Below are 22,862 nucleotides of genomic sequence, written 5' to 3' on the forward strand. Positions count from 1 at the left end.
TTATTATTAATTATTCAAAAAAGTAATAACATACAGTTAATAAATGAGCTATACCATTCATGGTTAGGAGGAAAGACCAACTTTTATATTTTATTTTTAATTCCTTTTTACTAAAACACATTCCAAAATACTCCCTAAAAATAAACAAATGTGCCCTTAATGCTTGGCTTCAATAGTTAAAATCTGCCCTTACCAAGTAAACCTATTAAAGCTTGCAGCCTACAATATCTGATGCTAAATCATCAACCAGAGGAAATATAAGCAGTTGAAATAAATGGAAATATGTTTGAAAACACTGTCACCTACTGGCAGTTTTAAAAACCCAGGATTAAAAAGAAAATCATACAATATACCAACACATAAAATGCTTCCAGACATGTGTGTTTAATGTGGGATCCATGCTTCTAATGCATGCAAATTTTTCACAGCATCCACATGACTTGGCAAAAGAATCTCATCCTGTGTTCTCCTTGTCATCGTCCCCCCCATTTAATCTAGATTTAAGCTTCCTGGGTTGTTGTTGTTTTTTAAAAAAGTTGCCAATGACCCATTTGTGATATCTTAACAACTTGTTTGCAATATTAAGACCCCATCTGGAACCAGCCATATTAGTTCAAAGTAAATGCAGATGAAGTAAAACTATATAACCTGAATAGACACATTCCATCCTACTTCATATAGGAGGAAGAGAATGAAACAAGATTATTCTAGTTGATGGAATAATAATGGGTGTACATTTAATACATAAATCCTACATCATAAGGAGAAAGACAGGCCCAAACTTTTAAAAAAAAGATGGCATGTGTTTATACCTAGATCTTCTCAAATCATATTTAAAATGAGATGGGGAGTGATGTCTAAGCAAAATGGCTACAGAGGAGAGTTGAACCCACCTTATACCTGCAACTTACCTCCCTGTAGCTTCTCCTCTCGAACACTTTTCTCCCAGCCAGCTTCTCGTTCTGTATCAGAGTTCAACCGAGAAGAAAATGCTACAGATAGAACCTTGAACGTTCTGCATGTAAAGCATGTTTTCTACCACTGTGGACCCTTCTGCCTCTTCTGCTATTAAAAGTTTACTCCAGCCCTTTCTACATGATTGGATCAGTTCCATGTTTAAACAAACAGGTTTGCTGCTGTCTTATCTAATTTCGCCATTAGATCCAAGTTGTCCTCAGGAATTCAAGAAAGGAACCTTCTTTATACTGAAACTGAGTAATGGACTTAACTAGTCCAGTTCTTACAACCCTGATGTAGGAGCACATCATGACTCCAGTTCTTTAAAGGCTCTGGGTCACTTCACACATCTTAGCTTTAACAGGTACACACTGCAGAGCCACATAGCATGTATGCTGAAATGAACGTTATAAAGCTCATACATGTATTTTTTTCAGGATAGGTCTGCTGCAAAAACTTGCTGTAGGGAGCCACAATTTACTCTGATGCAGCAAGGCTCTGGATCCTTCCTGTTTTTAAAGCCCAAAATGGATCACAACCACATTACCTCCAGAAACTACCAATTCCCGTGATTCTGCCTAACCGTTAAAATCAGCAGCCGAGGCCCTGCCCTCAGTTCAAACCATCTACAAGGTTAGATTGGTGGGTGTGAGAGACAGGGTCTTGACTGTGGTGGCACCAAGACTATGGGAGTTATTGCTGGTGGAGATCCATCACATTCACTCCTTATTTGTTTCCAGATGATTAATGAAGAATCTGTTTCAGGCTGCCTTTAGGGTATGATCTAGGTTTCAGATGTGTTGCTGTTGCCTTTTATGTTCTTACCACTGTCTGCTTTAATCAATTATGTGTGTTTATTTATTGTTTTAATGTGGTTTTGTTTTATATTGGGTTGTAGCCAATGGTGTTGCTCAGCTGATGGTAAGCCTTCTGTCAGCAGGACAAGAAGGAAGCAATTTTTTGTTATTCCCTCTCCCCCCTGCAGTCCCAGAGGCTTGAGGGACCATCCAAAGCAGATGTAAGAGGGGTTTGGAGGGCTGCAGGAGAAGAGAGAATTGCTGAAAATTGTTTCCCTTCCCACTGGGCTGACAGAAGCCCTACCATCCACTAAACTACATCACTGGACACAATTCACTGTTCTTAATTCATTTCCAAGCTACTTTGGATACTCCTGTAGAAAATCGGGAGCATAAATAAAGGGTTGCTGATCTATTTTGAACTCAGTCATAAGAAGCAACGACAATTCACAGGCTTTTCTGAGTCCCATTACATCCAGGGGTGATATACCTACCTAAATTCTTTCCCCACCTCCCTTCTAAACCTTTGAACTTTTGGAGGCTAGTTGAGGCTCTAAGTATAAAATAATATCCTTTCAACAGCTTCTTTTTAAACCACTAGCTTTAACCTACATTTCTTCCTTATGAATAAAAGCCCAATTCTTCTTCAGCATTGCCCTTTGTGTCATCTAGCAATAGTTCCAAATTCTACACATTATGCGTAGTATGATGGGGAATTTTGTAGTTTGTTGGACTGGTGATTCTTGAGTAAAATCAAAGAACACAGGCTTGCAGCAAAAAGGTAGGCCTTTATTGGATAACAAGCATATGCTTGGTCAGTCTCCCTCTTAGTGAGTGGAGAACTGCCACATGGTGCTGGTTGCCTGGGGTTTTTATACATTTCAGGACAAAGACTTTAGCATCTACCAATCAGGATTTAACACATCAGTATGACACAGGCATTACAGTATTGCAAAAGGCATTGCACAGGTATGGCACAGACATCATGTCCTAGTGAATTTGGAAATGTTCAGTACTTCACATAAAAGTACATTTTTGCCATGAGCTGAGTACTTCAGCTAGTGAGCTAAGCAATTTAGGTAAGTATTTTAGCTACTGCAATTGTTTCTACGTCTTAGAGATACCAAGATGTTCAGCACAGTGTAGTCAATTGTTTTGAGTACAAGTAGTTCCAAACAAACCAGCACAGTCAGGGAAGTCAGCTACTTGAAGAAAAAGGGTTCTGGTTGGCTACTAAAATTATTGAATGTTAAACTAAACTATTAACATGTTATAAACCTTTATAGCTTTATAAAATAATATTTTTGCTTATTGTTTGTATATAATAATTTTCCCAACAAGTATTCAACTAACGTTTTGTGCTAATGCTAGAGCGAGCATTAGTGCAACAGTGTTTCCCCTCCTCTCCTCTTCCCTGCACACCCCACCACCCCCAAATCTGTTCTGGAGGGTTGGGGGGGAAACCCGGAACAGACAAATGTGGCCCACAGAGGGAGGAGAGTGAGAGATTGTTCTGTCACACAAGGAGAAATCCTTAGCCTGGTGGAACTATTGCCTTAGTTCTACATTAAACACAACCCTATATAGGAAAAGGCTGTTTTAATCACTTTGTATCCTTTTGTCATTAAATTATTCTTTGTTCTACTAGTACAAAGTAACTCTTGTTCCACCTTCCATAAATTATTCATTTACTGTGTGCTTGTAACAGATTCCGTTTCCTTCATCTGTATTCTTATTAATTATAATTATCTATCAAGATTTTACATAAATACTAATGTTTCCGACAAGAGTGATAAAGTCCACCCATCATTCAGACTTTAGTTTATACGATGTCTGAAATACATCAGTTAATACCAGATGCTCTTTCCACATCTACACTACATTTACAAAATAAGTATTTGTAACCATCATTCTTCCAAGACAGTGTTGTCATACTCTAGTAAATGTACAGTATCTACATGGTTTCTTCCATTTGTCATCTGAACAAAACATATAACTTTCTCCATGACAGCTATGACCCCTATCTTCTTCAAAAGAAGATAAACAGCTATGAAAATATGCCTCATAGTTACACTGGGGGGGGGGAAGTCTCCTCTCTTTAAACAAATTCCAACAATTGCTGTCCAACATAACATTTAGTTCCTTCTCTCACTGAGAAATATAATTAAGCTATTTTACCTTTTCCCATTAAGAACTTGTATATTATAGAAAAAGTGCCTTTCACTTTATCTTTTTCCAAATTCTGTCATTCAGATGTTTCAGAATTTAGGTAAGAGCTGCCTTAACTGAAGGCTTGCCCCCTTTTTCATTTAGGGATAGAGATAGGTGTCCACAAGACTTTTTCAAGGCTGGGGCAAAGTAAGTATGCCAAGTAAATAAATATACATACATCAGTAGCATCAGAGAACAGGTCAATCATTTCAAGTAGACCTGCTGACTGAGCAGTGGTGAGGTCTGGTAGGTCTGGCCTCTGAAAAACTTGTGTTCCAGGTCTATCCCTCTGTTTTTTCTTAATAGGTAGACCTGCTGAACTTCTATAGTAGACCTGGCATCCAGACAACTTTTCATTTACCACTGAAATCCTCAATGTTTCCCCTAGTTCCCTTCTCTTCCTCCAGTCTTTAATTAATTTCATTCCTGCTACAATCAACTTGCCCTTGCACTACATTTCCTTTAAAAAAATAAGAACAACAACATTGGACTACATTTCAGGATTGTCATACACTACTCTAACTTACCTTCCATTAGCAAAACGGGGAATAACAAGGGGTTACTTTGCAGAGCTGTCATAAATCCATGCTCTCTAAGCCACAGCCCCATCCACTGTAAGGTAATAATGATGGACTTTATCTATATTGGCGTTGGCAGAGCTATTTCTAAAATGTTTAGTAACACACATTTTTTGGATAAATAAGGTATGAGTTAGAAAGAACTCCTGTCTTTGCTACTACCTTTTGTTTTTTGCATAGGCACACTACTAATCAGTCACAAGTACACTAAAATCCTGGATACATGAACTGTGTATGGGGGCAGCCATGTTTTTTACCCATACATCCTCCTCTGAGGGCAACAAAACCTCACCAAGTCCCATTGCTCCCAGAGGAACTTACTGTTTCTATTGTAAGCACATGGTGAGCAGCTGGAAAACTGCTACCAAAGTGTTTTAAAAGAAAAAAGGAGATGCCACTCTGGACTCCTCAGGAGGACAGGGGGATTCACAGAACTGTGGGTTCTAAAGGAGGGATGGGAACCATTGGCCAGTGCCAGTTCAAATGCATTCCATGGGCCTAACAAGTATCAATTCAAGTCCATTCTTTGTCTACAAACTGCTGCTTTTACCAATTTGTTTCCCCCCTCAGAAAAAATATTATTAATATTGGTAGTTTGAAAGGAAATATCAATAAAATTGAATGAAATATCAATATGAATATCAATATTATTTTAGATGTGATTTTTTAGATGTGGATTTTATTTTAAAAATCTGTTTCCAAAAATAGCCACAGAAAATCACTACATAAAAATCCAATCCACAATTATAGCAAATAAGCAAATTAATGGAAAATTTGGTATCAAATCCAAATTGGGCAGAATTCTAGCACATCCCTGTTCTAAAGTGAACTCCATTACTCAATCTGGATCATGACTGACCCAGCTTGGATCATATCAGTCTGCTATGGATCCAAGTTCTGTGGATTCTTCCTTCATCCCTAGGCAGCAATCACTCCATACTTTCATACTGATAATTTACTCACTGAACTATTTAATGTAGAAGGTCACAGCATAAGGAAATAAAGAAAAGTTCAAATTACCTCTACTTTTCTGTTAATAACAGGTATTAGTTTGCCGAATCCTTGATCTGGTGGCCCCTGAAGAATATAAAAGGTACCTGAAAGGGACTATCTCCCTTCTAAAGAAAACAATTCCATTCTTTCCATGTTCATCACATGAGGCAGTTTACATTACTTCCCTATGAAATTGCTACAACCTTTTCACTACCCGCTCTAGATCAGCAATATTTTTCCTGAAATGAGAACACTATGTGGAGGATTATTATAATGCTATTACATGAACTATTTCCCTCATTTTCTCCATCCCTCTCATAAGACTGTCTTCAACCACCTTTTCATGCTTTTTTCCCCATCAAAATTGTGCCAGCTTTCCATAACATTATTTAACAATCACATCATGCTTCTTTTCAGTGTACATTGGTCTCTGTTCTGCATACATACATCCTATGTATAAATGGACACAGGGCTACACCCTCTGTTTTTGTCCTAGAGTTAAGAGAACAAAACTTAGAAACTATTGCAGCTGAGGGAAGCGAAGTAAATTCAAAACAAAAATCATTACTTGAAATATGAAAAAGTCCCTAATTTAAGCCAGTGATAATGCTAAGGTTTTAAGACTTTCCAAATCACTTCAACTTACACTTAAATAAGACTTTGTGGGTAAGATTAAGTGCACACACTATATTGAAATCAACAGAAGCTCCAAATGATAGCGTTTGCTGGATTGGGCCTTAATTATTTTTCTTTACTAATTTCTCCTTAGGCTACCATCTTATGCACACTTACTTGGAAAGAAGCTCAGCTGAAAATCAGCAACCCAAGTGTATTCACACATATGATCAGGCTACCAAAGGTTCTCACCTGTTGTCGTTTGTAAGCCAAATGGTCCAGCTTTTTCAACTCTTTCTGAAGGCTTTTATATGTTTTCTGTAGTTCAGTTTTACTTGCTACATTTTGAAGAGTCACAAATGTCCTTTGAACCTGTCACCAGACAAGAAGGAAAAAACATGATTAAAGATACCCTGTGCTTCTCATGATGTGTTCAAAGTCTGATAACCGCAGTTTCATCATTTTAGCTTCTAGTGATAGTTCTGGTTTAATTTGATCTAACACCCAATTATTCATCTTTTTTGCAGCCCATAGTATGCACAAAGCTCTCTTCCAACACCACATTTCAAATGAGTTTATTTTTTTCTTATCCATTTCTTTCACTGTCCAACTTTCACATCCATACATAGAGATCAGGAATACCATGGTCTAAATGATCCTGACTTTAGTGTTCAGTGATACATCTTTGCATTTGAGGACCTTTTCTAGTTCTCTCATAGCTCCCCTCCCCAGTCCTAGCCTTCTTCTCATTTCTTGACTATTGTCTCCATTTTGGTTAATGACTTTGCCAAGATATTGATAATCCTTGACCATTTCAATGTCCTCGTTGTCAGCTTTAAAGTTACATAAATCTTCTGTTGTCATTACTTTAGTCTTCTTGACGTTCAGCTGTAGTCCTGCTTTTGTGTTTTCATCTTTAACTTTAATTAGCATTAATTTCAATCATTGCTGGTTTCTGCTAGTAGTATGGTTTTGTCTGCATATCTTAAATCATTGATATTTCTCCCTCCAATTTTCACACCTCCTTCATCTTGGTCCAATCCCGCTTTCTGTGTGTTATGTTCTGCATACAGATTAAACAAGTAGGGTGATAAAATACACCCGTCTCACACCCTTACCGATGGGGAACCCATCGGTTTCTCCATATTCTGTCCTTACAGTAGCCTCTTGTCCACAGTATAGGTTGCACATCAGGACAATCAGATGCTGTGGCACCCCCATTTATTTTAAAGCATTCCATAGTTCTTCAAGATCTACACAGTCAAAGGCTTTACTGTAATCTATAAAGCACAGAGTGATTTCCTTCTGAAATTCCTTGAGCTGTTCCATTACCCAACGTATGTTTGCAATATGATCTCTGGTGCCTCTTCCCTTTCTTAATCCAGCTTGGACATCTGGCATTTCTCTGTATATATATGGTAAGAGCCTTTGTTGTAGAACAGTGAACTACGTTCATATTAATACCCTAGTGTGGACAAGTCCTTTCACTTGTATTGTAAATATTGCATGTTAGGTCAATTTTTTCCCACTTCTACTGCACAATTATCAAGCTGCACAAGGTCAAATGAGCAAGTTTATTTTAATACAAGTTTATGTGCTGAGATGTGGATGTTCTAAAACCTGGCTGCGTACACATTAGATATTTAAAGTACATCAAAAGCACATTCCCCCTCCCCCAAAGTATCCTGGGAACTGTAATTTATTCCTGACAGCTATTATTCCCAGCACTCTTAAAAACTAGTCTCCAGAAATTTTGGTTGGGGGATGCATGCTTTTGAGGTGCTTTTAATGTACGGTGTTGGTATGGGTTTGGGGTTGAGATAGATGATTTCTATGAGTCCCCTTTCCGGCCTCTGGTTTGGAACCCTGCACCTGGAGGTGGGCTCTGCAGCTGAGAAACCTGCTCCACTGGTCAGATTAGTCCCTTTTGTTAGTCTAATGGAGTGGCCAGGTGGGCTAATGGGTCTATCAAGTGCCCATTAACTGGCAATGTCAAGAATGTTCAACATTCACACTGGGGGATCAACTCCCAAGCCCAGGGCAATTGATCCCAGCCAAACACAACCCATGCCTCCCTTACCAGGATTGAGTTAGACCAACAACAACCCTGCCACCCCTTAAAACTGGTCACCCACTCTAGGCCAAGGGGAAACTCAGTGCCAGAAATAGACCTGCCAAATATTCCAAAAGGCAAAGATGCACTCCTTGTCTTGGAGTCTTAAGGCAAAATAGCCAGCTATACGGTAGTCTGTGGCTAATTGGCCAAGGTGCTGGATTCAGTGCCAATTTCCCCCTGAAATGAGCACACACTGGAAAATGAGGTAGCTTTATTAAAATAAAAGTGCAAAAAATATAGCAGCAAATCAATTCCTTAGTCCACACTTCCCAAGAGTTAGGTAAAATACAAAAGGCAGAGAGTTCAAGTCACAAGCAAAAATAACAAATCCGTCTAGCCTACTCTATACTCACACAATATAGGAAAACCAGCAGAATAATGGTTCCTCATCTCCCCAGAGATGTATAGCCTGGATAGCAGATGAAAGATGGAACCCCAACATCAGGTAGCACCGACTAACATTGGGGACAGACCCACAATCTTAGTTCTATTTTTATTAGAGAAAGCCCAGCAACAGCCATGAATTAGCCAATCAAGGGGCTTTCTGATGATGAAATCTTCTAGAGCTTTCGCACGTCATGATCATGCACTTCTCCAACCTTCCTGGGGCTGTGGCCTTGAGGTACCAGTCTCAGGCTGATAAGCAGGTATTCTTGCTCACTGTTTAATTAACTGTGAGAACCAACAGTCTCATGGCCTCCCAGAGGCCCTAATTCAGGCAAGATGTTCCCTCCACAATTCCTTGCCACAGAACCATTTTAGTTAACAACCTTACAGACCAGGCATTCTTGACAGGCAAATGGGCCAGGGAGATCTTATTGTTATTGAAACTCTTCAGGAGAGCCCCCCCCCTTCTGGGGCCAAAACATGTGTTTTAGTTTAGTGAGAGGAAAGGCTGGAAGCTAGAGACACACAGAGAAGCCTGCTCCCTGCACAATGTCTTCAGGATGCCTCCTATAAGCCTGATGGAAAAGCAAGACCTATTGGACGGCTAATGCTTTGAACCCCTCCATCTTATGCTCAGGCTATGAATGTGTGTAAATAAACCACATATCATAAAAACACCATAGTCTCTGTCAACCTTCTTTCCAAGAAACCCAAACCCTGGGTAAGCGCAGGGACCCCTAGAGATCTCTCACCGCTCAGAGATTAGTGTGGCGTGCAACAGTGTGTTCATAAACCCTGTGCTAAAATGTGCAACAACCAAACTACCATAATCCGCATGGAGTTATAGCCTTAGCTGTATACTGGCAACTCTTTCTTGCTCAAGTCAAGCCACACTACCTGCATATTAACTAATACAATTGCTAGGAGCAATGTCAGTGCTCGACAGTTCTGTGCTACTGTGTTCTTTATTTTAAGGTGACATGCTCTCTTGGGAGATGCAGATCCAACAGAAGTGAAGATACAAAAGGTTCTTTGTAGACTATGATGTGGAACAGGACAGCCAGATACTGACACCACTCTCAATAAACATGCAGACACTGTACTACGGTGAAGTTCGTATGGCTTGATTAGACTTGCACACATCTGATAAGCAAACAGGTTTGCTGCAACTGAGACATAATTTTGCTCTGCACACATTTTTACAGAGTTTATTGTAGATTAAGGGTAGAGACATACTTACTGTTCTCCCAGTTCCAGTGAGTGTCTCTTTTCTGAAAATGGGGGCACACAACACTGTCAAACCCCACCCCTTTTTAATGTAAAACCTGATGGGATCAGTGCATTTTTTTTATCATTCAGCTTAACATAGATTTTGCAACTTTTTAGCAAATCAACCTGTTGCCCCTCTAAGTGTGGCCCACGGAAATGCTTTGCTGTAGGCAGCTAGTGTGCTCACAGCCTAATATCAGGAACTGTGTCAGAGAACTCCTACTATTTAGATTGGTGTTAATCACATTTGGTTTTGTATTGCCTGATGTCAAATATAATTAAAATTTAGCCACTACCACCACTCTGACCAGGAGAGAGGAATTCAACTTAGCAGGGAGACACATGTATCACAGTGCTTTAAAAACCAGTTCCTAATCTAATTCTGATAATTTTAAGAAAATATGTGGTGGGAACTTGAATAATCCTCCATGCAGTATAGATAGTCTATACAATATCATTCCATGCACTGCACGTCCCAGCCCAGACAGTATGTCACTGACACTAAAAAGATGAAATGCTGTGCCAATACCCATTTGTGGGCATGACATTTTCTCCCTCCATTTTTATACATTTAAAAAATATCTTCCTTGGTCAGCAATTTCATTTCGTAGTGAATGATATAACCTTTAAAATTAATTTCAGTTCAGTGATCAAACTCCTATTTTATTCTATGAAAATTACAAAACCTCAGAGCCATGGAACTGGAAAGCAAAGAACTTCCTCATCTGCCCTCAAATGATTAATGGACAAGGCTTAACAGCCAAAATCCTCAGGAAGGAATGGTACAATATGTCTGCATTGCCATTGTATAAGAACACACTCCTGGGGAAGCTTTACAGGCATACATATATATAAAAAATGCCTTTTTAATTGACATGCACTGGCAAACATTCTCCAAATGATGCAACAAAGGAGAGGGGTTCCTCTCAGTGCGACACAAAGATTTCAGAAGTTTTGCTGCAAATCAAATGCCTTTTCTTGGATCAGGACCATAGTTAAGAGTATTTCAATTACCTAAGGGAGCTCTAAAATATAGTACTGTAAATTAAAAGACTTTGGAGAGGAAAAAAGCAAAGTCAGAACTCATTAGAAATTTCAATTGTATTAGAATTTTGCCCTGGATGGCAGTGACCAAAATGCTATTAACGCTTGACAGCTATTCAGCATCATATGTTAAAGTTACCTGCTCATCTCAGTCTATTTTCTAATTAATGTGACAACATTTTTTAAAAAATGCTTTTGGCAGCTGCAAAAAGAATGAGCAATCACTGCAAAGCACTTCTCCCACAGAATATGCTGCGCACTGTAAGGAAAGATTATGCAGCTGTCTAACATGCTCTGGAAGGAGAGAAATGTATTCTTTATTGATGGTTTGTTTTTCATGAATACTACATTTTTAGAAAATGGAAAAGAGAAGATTATAGTATTTTTTGGTATATGTTCCATATTTCTGAAATATTCAGGAGGATACTTGTGTGGATTTCAATCATTTTAGCAATTTCTAAAAATTTAACTAATAAAGTAACTGAAAATGTTTCAGAAATATTGAAAATACACACAAAATCATTACTTAAGGTTAGTTATTATTGATATATGAAGCAGTCCTATTTCAGAACTCTAATAGAAATCTTAATCATAAAAATGTAGTAGACAAGATACAAAAATTAATAAGACTCTATAGAAAAACAATATTCTATTTTGTTTAAATAAAGCACTGCTCCGCACTCAACCTGTGGGATATGATTGATTATTAATCAAAATATGTAGTTGTAAAATCTGAATTACTTCACTCACATAGTGCCTGTATAACTAATGTATGCTATATATATTAAAATAGGGCACTGGTCCTTCTGGGCTACATCCAATGCTGGCTGGAATCTTACAGATCGACTCCTGCAGTGTGCTCTACATGAAGCTACCTCGATGACAGTTTGGGAACTGCTGCTACCCGTCTCTCAACAGGAATCACAGAATCCATAAAACAGCATATAATTTTAACCCCAAGCTGCATTTTGGCTGCATGTATCTCTCGTCATCCCCCAAAATCAGGCTCTGAGGAAACCAGTCCTTCCAGTCTGTTCCAGATACATCTATATGCAGCTCATGATCAGTGGTATCTCACAGTTTCACTGCCTGTTAACATCTAGGCACTACTCTAGGTCATGGTAAATTAATTATCTATACAGATCAACATGGTTTGGTCCTGTGAAATCTTAAGGAATGTTTTCTATTGCCTGACATCTGACCAGTAAGCTCAAGAGGAAGCACCTCCTCCAGGCTCCATCTGCTTAGGAGGTTAAAATGGTGAAGGTGCACATAGGAGGTCTCCAAAACTCAGTCTTAAAAGGATCCAGAATACATGCAATATGTTTCTGTACAGAAAAGATATTGGGGAACTAGCACTGCCTTGATGTCTAGTTTCAATAATACTATGAATTTTTTTATATATGATTGTTTTTATTGTGCACATTTCAGCTTTTTAAAATTAGGTTGGTGCATTTACTGACTTATGAACTAAACAAACTTTGATTTGGATGCAAACTCTGTCATCTGTAAGTTGATTCATGAACCGCTCTGAACTGAAATTTTCTATAAAATGCATTAAAGAAAAGCATACCCACATGTCTGTGTCTGTCTTTGACCAGTTTGGGCAGGACAGTTTGCTGCAGCCACTACCTCCTCTACCCGATGACCCCATGAGTGAGATGGAAGTGAGTGGCGGGGCAGATGACATGCAGCGCTCCTTGGAAAGCATGTTAGCCAAACTCCAGGAACTCTGAGCCGAGGCCCAGAGTCTTTGAGCCGAGGCCCAGAATCTTTGAGCTAAGGCCCAGACTCTTTAACTGAAGAATCAAAACCTGCAAGTGAAGTTGACCCAGCTCAGAAACAATATGACAGCTCTGCAACAGGGGTCTGCTCTAGCACAGCAGGTGCCAGAACCTCACATTGAGACCCCCATGGAACTTGCCCTCAGATGCAGCAGGAAGTGGGAGCAGTTTGCAATGTTCATCATGCAGTGCAAGTTGTACATCAAAGTGCAGCAATGAGACTTTCCCAATGACTCGCTAAAACTGGCCTTTGTGATCAGCCTATTGGAAGGGAAGGTAGCTCAGTGGTCTATGCTGCTATGGGATGATCCTATGTTGGGACAATATAACATTTTTTTTTGCAGCCATGGCAAACATTTTTCAATATCCTCAAAGAAAGGTCACGGTAGCCACCAACTAGGAAAGCTGCACCAGGGCAAGGACTCAATCAGAACTTATACCAATGATTTTTGAATTTTGGCACAGGAAGTGGATTGGAATGATTCAGCCCAGATATACCAATACCAGAATGGCCTCAGCAATGAGATACTGGTCAAATTGACTCCCAACACCTTATCAGAGCTCATCCAGCTGTGCCTACAAGTTGACAGCAGGCTTGGAAGTCACTGCTTGGAGCACAAAGCTTCTTCAGCTCAACTGTTACTTCTCATACCTCTCCCCATAGACGTTTTTCTTCCAGCATAGGAACCACCACTTATTCAGGGATAGAGCCCATGCAAGTTGAAGGGGCATGGTCATGAATGATGGAGAAGGAGAAAGAGAAGTGTCGCTGAGAAGGGCTGTGCCTATACTGTAGAAAGGCAAGACACCTTGTGAAAGCCTGTCCCTCCAACTCTGAGAAAGCCCCAGTGCAGGAAAACTCGAAATCCCAGCTCTTGTAGAGGTCCATGAGTTGGGATTGACTGTGAGCAAAAGCCCTCTCAACATTCACACCCCGCCCAAGCCAGCCCTGCATCTGCTGCTTCATTTGGACTTATCTTTGGGTCAGAGCATCCAAGTACAAGCCATGATGGACTTGGGGATGTCTAGCAATTTTATGGACTTGATGTCAATGAAGCTAGGGGTTATCCACGCTTCCAAATCCCCAGCCTGGGCCCCCTTGCTTTTCATTAAGAAAAAGAGCAGAGAATTCTGTCCCTGCAATGACTACAGGGAGCTGAATAAGATAACCATCCGTACCAGCTACCCACTCCCCCTCATCAATGAGAGAGTGCCTCAGAACAGCAAAAATCTACACAAAACTGGACTTGTGCAGGGCTTACAACCTCGTCAGGATCCGAGAAGGGGATGAATGGAAAACTCCTTTAAAGACTTGGTACAGCCACTTCAAGTACCTGGCCATGCCCTTTGGGTTATCGAATGCATCTTCAGTGTTCCAACATTTTATGAATGACATATTTTGGGACTATTTGTATTGCTTTATGATTGTTTATTTATATGACATCCTTATCTACTCTGACTCCCCAGAGCAGCATGAGGATCACATCATCATCATCATCACTATTTATTTGTATGCTGCTTTTCCATACGATCTATGCTCAAGGCAGCTCATAACATAAAAAAGGTACACAATTCACTGTTACAAAATAAATTCAAATTGTCAATAAGTTAACAAAAACATCTTAAGAAACACAATAAATTGATAAACCCTTATAATTCCTAATAAGATCCAACAATAAAATACAGAAGCATAATCCCAATAACAGCAAAACAAAAAACTGACCGGCAGAAATTAAACTTTTACCCAAACAGAAGCCCCTAAACAACACCCCACAGTCAAACTGGTCTCTGGCATCTTCAGGTAGTGATACCTTTTATAGCTGCAGTCAGTCAAGGCCCCATCCTTCCAGGCCAGGTGGAAAGAGGCTTGCAAGCAGGGAGAGGATCTTGCAGGGCTTACAGTCAAGATGGTCTTGAGGGTCACATGAGGGTAGTGCTACAGAGACTGAGAGAGCATCTCCTGTATGCCAAGTTAGAGAAGTGTGGATTTGACTTAACCATGCTGGACTTCTGAGGCTATCGTATTACCTCAACAGGGGTGGAAATGGACCCAGGAAAGTTGTGTTGTACGCTCTTCTGGTGCCCCCCCCAAACCAAAAATGGCCTGCAATCTTTCCCGGGGTTCACCAACAACTACAGATGGTTCATAGCTGCATTTTCCAACATGGCTGCCTCTCTAACAGACTGCCTTAAAGGACTGGGACCTTTTCAGTGAAGCGAGGCAGCCCAACAGGCTTTTGACCATCTTAAAACATTGTTTTCCTCTGTACCAATACTACAACATACCAACCCCCATTGGCTTTTTGTGGTGGAAACAGATGCCTCAGATGTAGCCATTGGAGCAGTGTTGCTACAGCCCTCCAGAAAGGGAAGGGATTTACATTCCTGTTCATGCTTCTGACTCTGAGCAAAACTACACAGTAGGGGAGAAGGAACTATTAGCCATCTGTGAAGCCTTTGAGATGTGGCAGCATCTCCTAGAGGGGGCACAACACATTGTAGAAGTTCACACAGATCATCAGAACTTCAAGAACCTCCAAACAGGTCACAAACTGAATCAGCACCAAGTATGCTGGTCTCAGTTCTTTGCCAGGTTACCTACTTCCTGCATGTCAAAAACTGCAGAGTTGATGCATCTCTCACAAGCCAAAATATAATGAGCCTCGGACAGAACCTCCTCTTCACCACATCATACCTTGATTGTGGCGGCCACCTGTGCTGACCAAAGAACTGCCAGCCACCCAGGAGCAAGAATTTTTCATTCAAAAATGGGTCCAAGAACTACAGGAGCCCTCTCAGGATAGGGCCTCAGGATTTACTAGCAGAGGAGGACTGCTCTGCTACGAGGCTCTGTATGTGCCTCCAGGAGAACTCTGGGCCAAGATTCGGCAGCAGTGTCATGATACCCCCACCACAGGGCATCTTGGGATGTTTAGGACTCTGCAATCAGTCACATCAGAATTTTGGTGGCCAAGAATAATACATGATGTGGAGAAGTATGTACAATCTTGCCCTGCATGAGAGCTAAGCATGCCGTGGGATGACCCATGGATGTATTGGAACCCTTACCCACTCCTGAAGGGCCATGGAGAATGGTGACTCTGGACTATCATGGGGAATATTGCCATTCTGGTTGTGGTCGACACCTTCAGTAAAATGGCCCAATTCATTCCATGCCCAGGCCTCCCCACTGCCAGACAGACCGCTCATGTGTTCATCAAACACATTATCTGGGCACACAACCTCCAAAACAGTCTGGTCTCAGATCAGGCCCCCAATTTAGTGCTTGATTTTAGCATGCACTGTTACAGTTGTTGTAAATTGGGCTGTGCCTATCTTCTGCATACCATCCACAAACGGACAGGCAAATAGAGATGAATGCCACCCTGGAACAGTATCTTCATTATTATGTCAGCTATCAACAGGACAACTGGGTGTCCCTGCTGCCTCTGGCAGAGTTGGCCTATAGCAATTCTGTGCATTCATCCACTCAGCAGACCCCTTTCTTTACCAATTACAGCTACCACCCATGCTCCTTTCACAACCCTACCACCACACTGGCTGTCCCTACCTAGTATGTTCAGGTACTACAGGTGATGCAAAAGATGTTGCAAGAACTATTAGAAAGGGCCAAGGCTGCCTACAAACGGGTGACCAACCAACATTGACAGCTTGGTCCCACAATATGGGTGAGAGACAGGGTATGTCTTTCCATGCATTACCTACCAATTGCTACCCCATGCTACAAGCTAGAAGCACAGCAGGTGGGGCCCTTTGAAGTGGAGGTGCAGATCAACCCAGTAGTGTACCAACTACATTTACCTATCTCCATGAAAATACACCTGGTATTTCACCACTTGCTGCTAACTCTTGAGGAACTGGTTGATCATTATTGGGCACCCAGCCACTGCCCGCTCCCATACTTGTCGATGGCCAGGAAGAATATGAGGTGGAGCAGATTCTCAGCTCCCATAGGTGCTGAGGGAAGCTGCAGTACCTAATCCACTGGAGGGTTTCGGACTGGAGAAACGATCCTGGGAAGCCACGACAGTTCATGCTCCAGATTTGGTGAGAGAATTCCATGGATACTATCCTGATAAATCCAAGCTCCAGGGTGGGGGTAGGATCAGCATGGGGGGATGATGTCATGAGCCCTGTGGAATGGGCATGAAGCGATGAGGATGAAGAGGAGGAGCCAGACTTGAATTTGGAGGAAGGCACTACCGATGTCTCCAGATGTGGTTGAGCTTGAAGGCTCCCACGGCCCTGATAGTGACAGCTCTGCCCCTGTAGATCCAGTTACCACTGAGGAGACACTGACTGGTCAGGAAGTTGTCTCTCCACCTTCCCTTCCACTCCTTCCTTGTTCACCCCATCATCACCACTGCACAGCCCTCCTCCTGAGGAGGACCTTGCTGAGGTAGTCGAACTGCCCTCACCTCAGATACGTAGGCTATGGGGCTAACAGGCCCAAAGAGTTCCCACTGTCCCTCTGCGGAGGAGTATGTGATGCCACTGTAAATGTTGTACAGTAATTATGGTGTCAGTTTTGTAGGGTAAATGTGGTAAGTACAGTGAGTGACAGGGGGAGTACATGGGTGGAATGTTAAGGAATGCTGAGTTGTGATTTGCTGAGTGTCTGGGTGATTGAAGGTATAAATGAGAGAATGAAAGTTGGAGGTTGGTTGGTTGGTTGGTTGGCTGTTGTTGGTTCTGGGTTTTGGAGGGGTGGATTTGTGTTTAGACAGGTAGTGAGGCAGGTTCTAGAACTAAGATATATAAAGAGAAAAACTATTATATGTAACCACATGCATGTTGACTGAACTTAAAGTAATCTTATTTATTCCTTGTGTTAATAAATAAATAGTTTTGGTTTAACAACAACACCTGATCCTTGGCTGGGATATTACAGACCAGAAGGGTGGGCAGAGCAAATACCAAAGCTGGGAACAGTATCAATGGTGGCAGTGGTGAAGGGATAGTGTAACAGCAGCAGGTATCCAAAGCAACCCAGGACTGTAATCTTTAAAGGCAGAAAGATACAAGGGGATTGTAGCCTGTAAGTGCACCCAGACACTACATAGCAATCTGTGGAGGAGACTAACGCTCAGTCTCAGGGTAGTATTACATTACAGAGTGACAGGTGGTGGTGCCTAGTAGTGGGATTGTAAGAGACCTGTGCTGGGGCCAGTGTGAGAGATCCATTACGAGACCCAACCCAAAGTAGGGGTCTGACAGAGCACAGTTACACTTTCCTTGCACAAGTAGGGAGCCCACTCATCCTTACTTAAGGTTGGTAAAGAGGCGTGTCTAATTGTTGCAACGTCTTAGTGCAGTGTTGTTGTGCCTAGCTATTCCTAGTAATGATGCTGAATCCTGTGTAATCTGTAAGCTGATTCATGAAGCAGTCTGAAGTGAAACTTTCTATTAAATCCATTAAAGAAAAGCACACCCATATGTCTGCATCTGTCTTTGACCGGTTTGGACAGGACACTAATAATGACATACACCAAAGCATATGTATATGTTCAGTTCAGTAACACTTCATTCATATGAGACATTTGTGTGTTACCTTCCACAATAATCCCAAACCATTCAGTACACTACAGATACCACAAAACAGAATTACAAGACCTACATGAATGTCACATAAAAGAAAATGTATGTGCACATAATGAAAGCCGGTCTGATCCAGAGGCTAAGGTGGCAAAGCTGGTTCTGGATTACCTTGATGCAAAGCCCAACTAATTAGCATGGTTCTTAGTAATGCCAAGTTCTTTCTCTTCTACATTTTCCTAATGTCTAAAATGGGAATGGTATCATGATTGTTGTGAGGATGAATGTAGTGCAGAACTGTTGTTATATAAAATAAGAAAAAAGAGAGATGACATATGGCATTGTTTTAGTTCGTAAAAAGGAGACATTGCTCCCAATCTAGCTACTGTTATGTATAAGTTCCACTAGAATCAATGAGATGAGCCACATTGCTAATTTAAGCCCCATAGATTCCAATGGAATTTAAGTATGATGGAACCATGGTTTTTTGTTTTTTTAAACTCCCATTCCTAAAGATTTATTCATTCATTCATTCCAAGTAATTCTATAGAGCCTATTGAAAGCAAATTACACAAAGTGCTCTATAAGAAAGAAAATGGCAATCAATATAATACAATAACTACAAATTATAACTAAAATCAACAGCATAAATTCACACCAGAGTGGAAGCAACTAAAATCATCCACAGCCAAAGCCATAAAGACTGGGATAAAAAAAAAGTAATGTGCTATAAAAATTAAAAACAGGAATTAAAATCAATACAGGCTGAAAGTTAAAAGTGGACTGTCTGGTGCATTAAAAAGATGCTCGATCACTCGTGGCCGAGTAAGATTGTCTTCCAAGATAAGGTCTTTAACAGTGGGTCCGTAAATTACCGTGGAGGCCAATTCTGGATCCACACAGCCTCCCACAGTGAGGACATAGGTTTCCAGATGGAAGATGGTCGCGATGAGGATTTGTTTGATGTGCCTTTCACTTAACTCGTTTGTCCCGTTTGCCCTGTATTCATGCTTCTTCGAAGTCCATAGCACCTTTGATAATAGCCTACCTCCATTTGGGACGTTCATGGGTGAAGACTTCCCAGTTCTCGATACCCATGTTACATTTGTTTAGATTATCTTTAAGAACATCTTTAAACCTCTTTTGCTGTCCACCGATATTCCGTTTTCCATCCTTAAGTTGGGAGTAAAATAGCTGCTTTGAAAGTTGGTGATCAGGCATTTGAACAACATGGCCAGTCCAGCGAAGTTGATATTGAAGGATCATTGCTTCAACACTGGTAGTCTTTGCTTCTTCCAAAATGCTAACATTAGTCCGTCTGTCTTCCCAAGTAATTTGCAGAATTTTCTGGAGGCAGTGTTGGTGGAATATTTCAAGAAGCTGGGAATGGCGTTTATAAATGGTCCATGTTTCACAGGCATACAGTAAGGTCGGTAGTACAATGGCTTTGTAAATAAGCATTTTGGTCTCCCTGCAAATATCCCGATCCTTGAACACTCTACGCTTCATTCGGGAAAATATGGCACTCGCAGAGCTCAGACAATGTTGAATTTCAGCTTTTATGTCAGCTTTTACAGAGAGATGGCTGCCAAGATAGGGGAAGTGATCAATGTTCTCCAGCATTACACCATTAAGCTGGATTGATGGTGCTACAGAGGGACTAGTTCGCACCTGTTGATGAAGCACTTTGGGTTTTTTTAATATTAAGTGAGAGCCCAAGCTTTCCATACGCTTCTACAAAGACATTTAGGATAGTGTGAAGATCTTTCTCTGAATGTGCGGAGACTACATTATCATCGGCATATTGAAGTTCTACGACAGAGGTTGACATTACCTTACTTTTTGCTTTCAGCCTACTGAGATTTAAAAGCTTTCATAGAATCATAGAATAGTAGAGTTGGAAGGGGGCTATAACGCCATCAAGTCCAACCCCTTGTTCAATGCAGGAACAGCTTTCCATCTGTTCAATATATGATTTCCACACCAGTACGAAGGTGTAGAATCATAGCAATGAAGATAGCAAATAAGGTAGGAGCAATGACACATCCCTGTTGTATGCCTGTTCCGACTCTGAATGGATAGCTCTGAAAGCCATTGTTATCCAAAATTGTCACTGTCATGTTGTCATGAAGGAGTCACAAAATATTCACAAATTTATCAGGGCATCCAGTTTTCAGAAGGATGGTCCAGAGAGCTGTTCAATTTACAGTATCAAAGGCCTTAGATCAATAAATGCCATATATAAAGTTCGATTCTGCTCCTGGCATTTTTCTTGAAACTGTCGTGCAGTGAAGATCATGTTCACTGTCCTTCTGGAAGGGTGGAAACCATTTTGAGATTCGGGGAGGACATCCTCTGAGATCAGTAGGAGGCGGTTTGTGAGGACCCTTGCAAGGATTTTACCTGCGGTAGCAAGAAGGGAGATACCTCTATAGTTCCCACAATCTGTTCTATCACCCTTCTTTAAAAGGGTGATAATTATGGCATCCCTCAAGTCTTCCAGGATCTCCTCCCTCATCCAGATTTTTTCGATGAGCTTATGAAGTTGCTGTGTAAGTTCAGGCCCACCTTCTTATTATTATTATTATTGTTGTTGTTGTTGTTGTTATTTCCATTTACAGACTGCTTACTATCTAAAAGATCTCAAAGCGGTTTACAATAGAATACACAAAGTACAATAAAACCATATCAACTTAATTTACAAAGCAAAATACATAAACAATATCCATATACATAAACATATACATAAACACAGTATAAAGGTCAGAATTCACCAAGAGAAGCCCGTAAGCTGCCCTCCCTGCTCTATGAAAGTGTCAGAAAACTGAAATTACGTTGACCATGGAGGGTGACAAGCAGGTAAAAGGTTATCACTCCCCTGGTGCAGCTTGCCACCATCTCTCTTGCCTCTCCTTCCTCCCAGGGAGGGGTGGTGGTGGGAGTGCCCACCGGCTGCAAGGCTCCAGGACCCAACCTCGGGGGGCCTGCATGTTCATTATTCTGAAGGCGGAGCATCTCTCTGGGAGGCAGGTTGTGATCAGAGAGCAGGATGGGCTTTAGCTGGGGACTGATCTCAAATGGAGATTACGAGGAAAAAGAAGCCACTAGCCAGAAAGCAAGACACAGGAGGGGAAAAAACAACAGCTTTTGATTCCTGCTAACCAGTCATCAATTGCAGCTCTGATGTCACTCATGATGTCACTTCTTTAAAGACTTCAGCAACAATCCCATCAGGTCCACTAGCTTTATTGTTCTTCATTTGATTGATGGCTTTACTGACTTCATACAAATTAAGAGATACTGCAAGCTTGTCTCTAGTTTATTGTTGTGGAATTTGCGAGAAGACCTCACCAGCCACAACAGAGTTATGATTAAGGAGGTTGTGGTAATGCTCTTTCCAGCGCAGTGCAATAGACTCTTTATCCTTTAGAAGTTTGCTACCATCCATTGAACGAAAGGGATTTCTACCATAATTTGTTGGTCCATAGATGGCCTTTGTGGCATTAAAAAGGCCCCATGCATCGTGAGCATCTGCAAAGTGCTGGATTTCTTGAGCTTTCTTTATCCACCAGGCACTCTTCAGTTCTCTAGTTCTTCTTTGGACCTCAGCCTTTGCACAGGCATAGGTTTTTTTCTTAGCAGCACAGTTAATGTCTTTTTGCCATATCTGGAAGGCTTTCCTTTTCTTGTCAATGATATGTTCAATCTCACTATCATTCTCATCAAACCAATCCTGATGTTTCTTAGTTTGGTATCCAATAGTTTGTGTCTTCAGATTAATCCAGTGTTCCTCGACATTTTCAGGGACTTCCATTGGTAGATGTTTCTTGAGAGTTGTTTGAAAGCAGACTCGCTTAATAGGATCTTGAAGAGCATGGATGTTCATTTTACGCCTTGGTTTTCTTCCTTGGAGCCTACATTGAGGAACAATATTAATGGCCAAAGTGGATTGAATTTATTGGTGATCTGTCCAGCAGTCATCAGCACTCGTCATGGCTCTACTGAGGAGTACATCACGACGATCTCTGGCACAGACAATTACGTAATCCAGGAGATGCCAGTGTTTTGACCAAGGGAGCTTCCATGATGTTTTAAATTTATTTTTCTGGCGAAAGAGTGTGTGTGTAATAACAAGATCATGCTCTGCACATTTAGTCAGAAGTAGAATTCCATTCAGGTTGCTATTGCCAACTCCTTCTTTCCCAATGGTTTCAGGCCATAAATCGAAATCACGCCCAAGTCTTGCATTGAAATCTCCCAAGAGGATAATTTTATCCTCCTTAGGTATCTCTGATAAGATGGTGTCCAGCTGGTTATAAAAGTTTTCCTTGATGTCTCCATCAGCATCTAATGTTGGTGCATAAGCACTTAGAATAGTTGCCTGCTGGTTTTCGGCAAGTTTTAACCGGAGAGTTGAGAGTCGTTCATTAATGCTAATAGGAACTTCTGACAAGAGCTTCACAAGATTATTTTTAATAGCAAAGCCTACTCCATATATTCGTCATTCTCGTTCAGGCAGTCCTTTCCAGAAGAAGGTATAATCTCCTTTTTTTCC

At 41.0% G+C, this 22,862-nt stretch overlaps 1 protein-coding gene across 4 annotated transcripts in view; it reads right to left on the reverse strand.

Annotated features, from left to right (window-relative positions):
- CTNNA3 (catenin alpha 3) overlaps positions 1-22,862 on the reverse strand; it is a 1,138,512-nt gene that overhangs the window by 1,070,461 nt on the left and 45,189 nt on the right. For all 4 annotated transcript variants that reach the window (XM_061635143.1, XM_061635144.1, XM_061635142.1 and 1 more), the window contains exon 5: positions 6,404-6,523. In XM_061635143.1, the coding sequence (XP_061491127.1) occupies positions 6,404-6,523 (120 nt within the window). The remainder of the gene's footprint in view (positions 1-6,403; positions 6,524-22,862) is intronic.

This window comes from Rhineura floridana, chromosome 7, assembly GCF_030035675.1.
Source record: "Rhineura floridana isolate rRhiFlo1 chromosome 7, rRhiFlo1.hap2, whole genome shotgun sequence".
Taxonomy (NCBI): domain Eukaryota; kingdom Metazoa; phylum Chordata; class Lepidosauria; order Squamata; family Rhineuridae; genus Rhineura; species Rhineura floridana.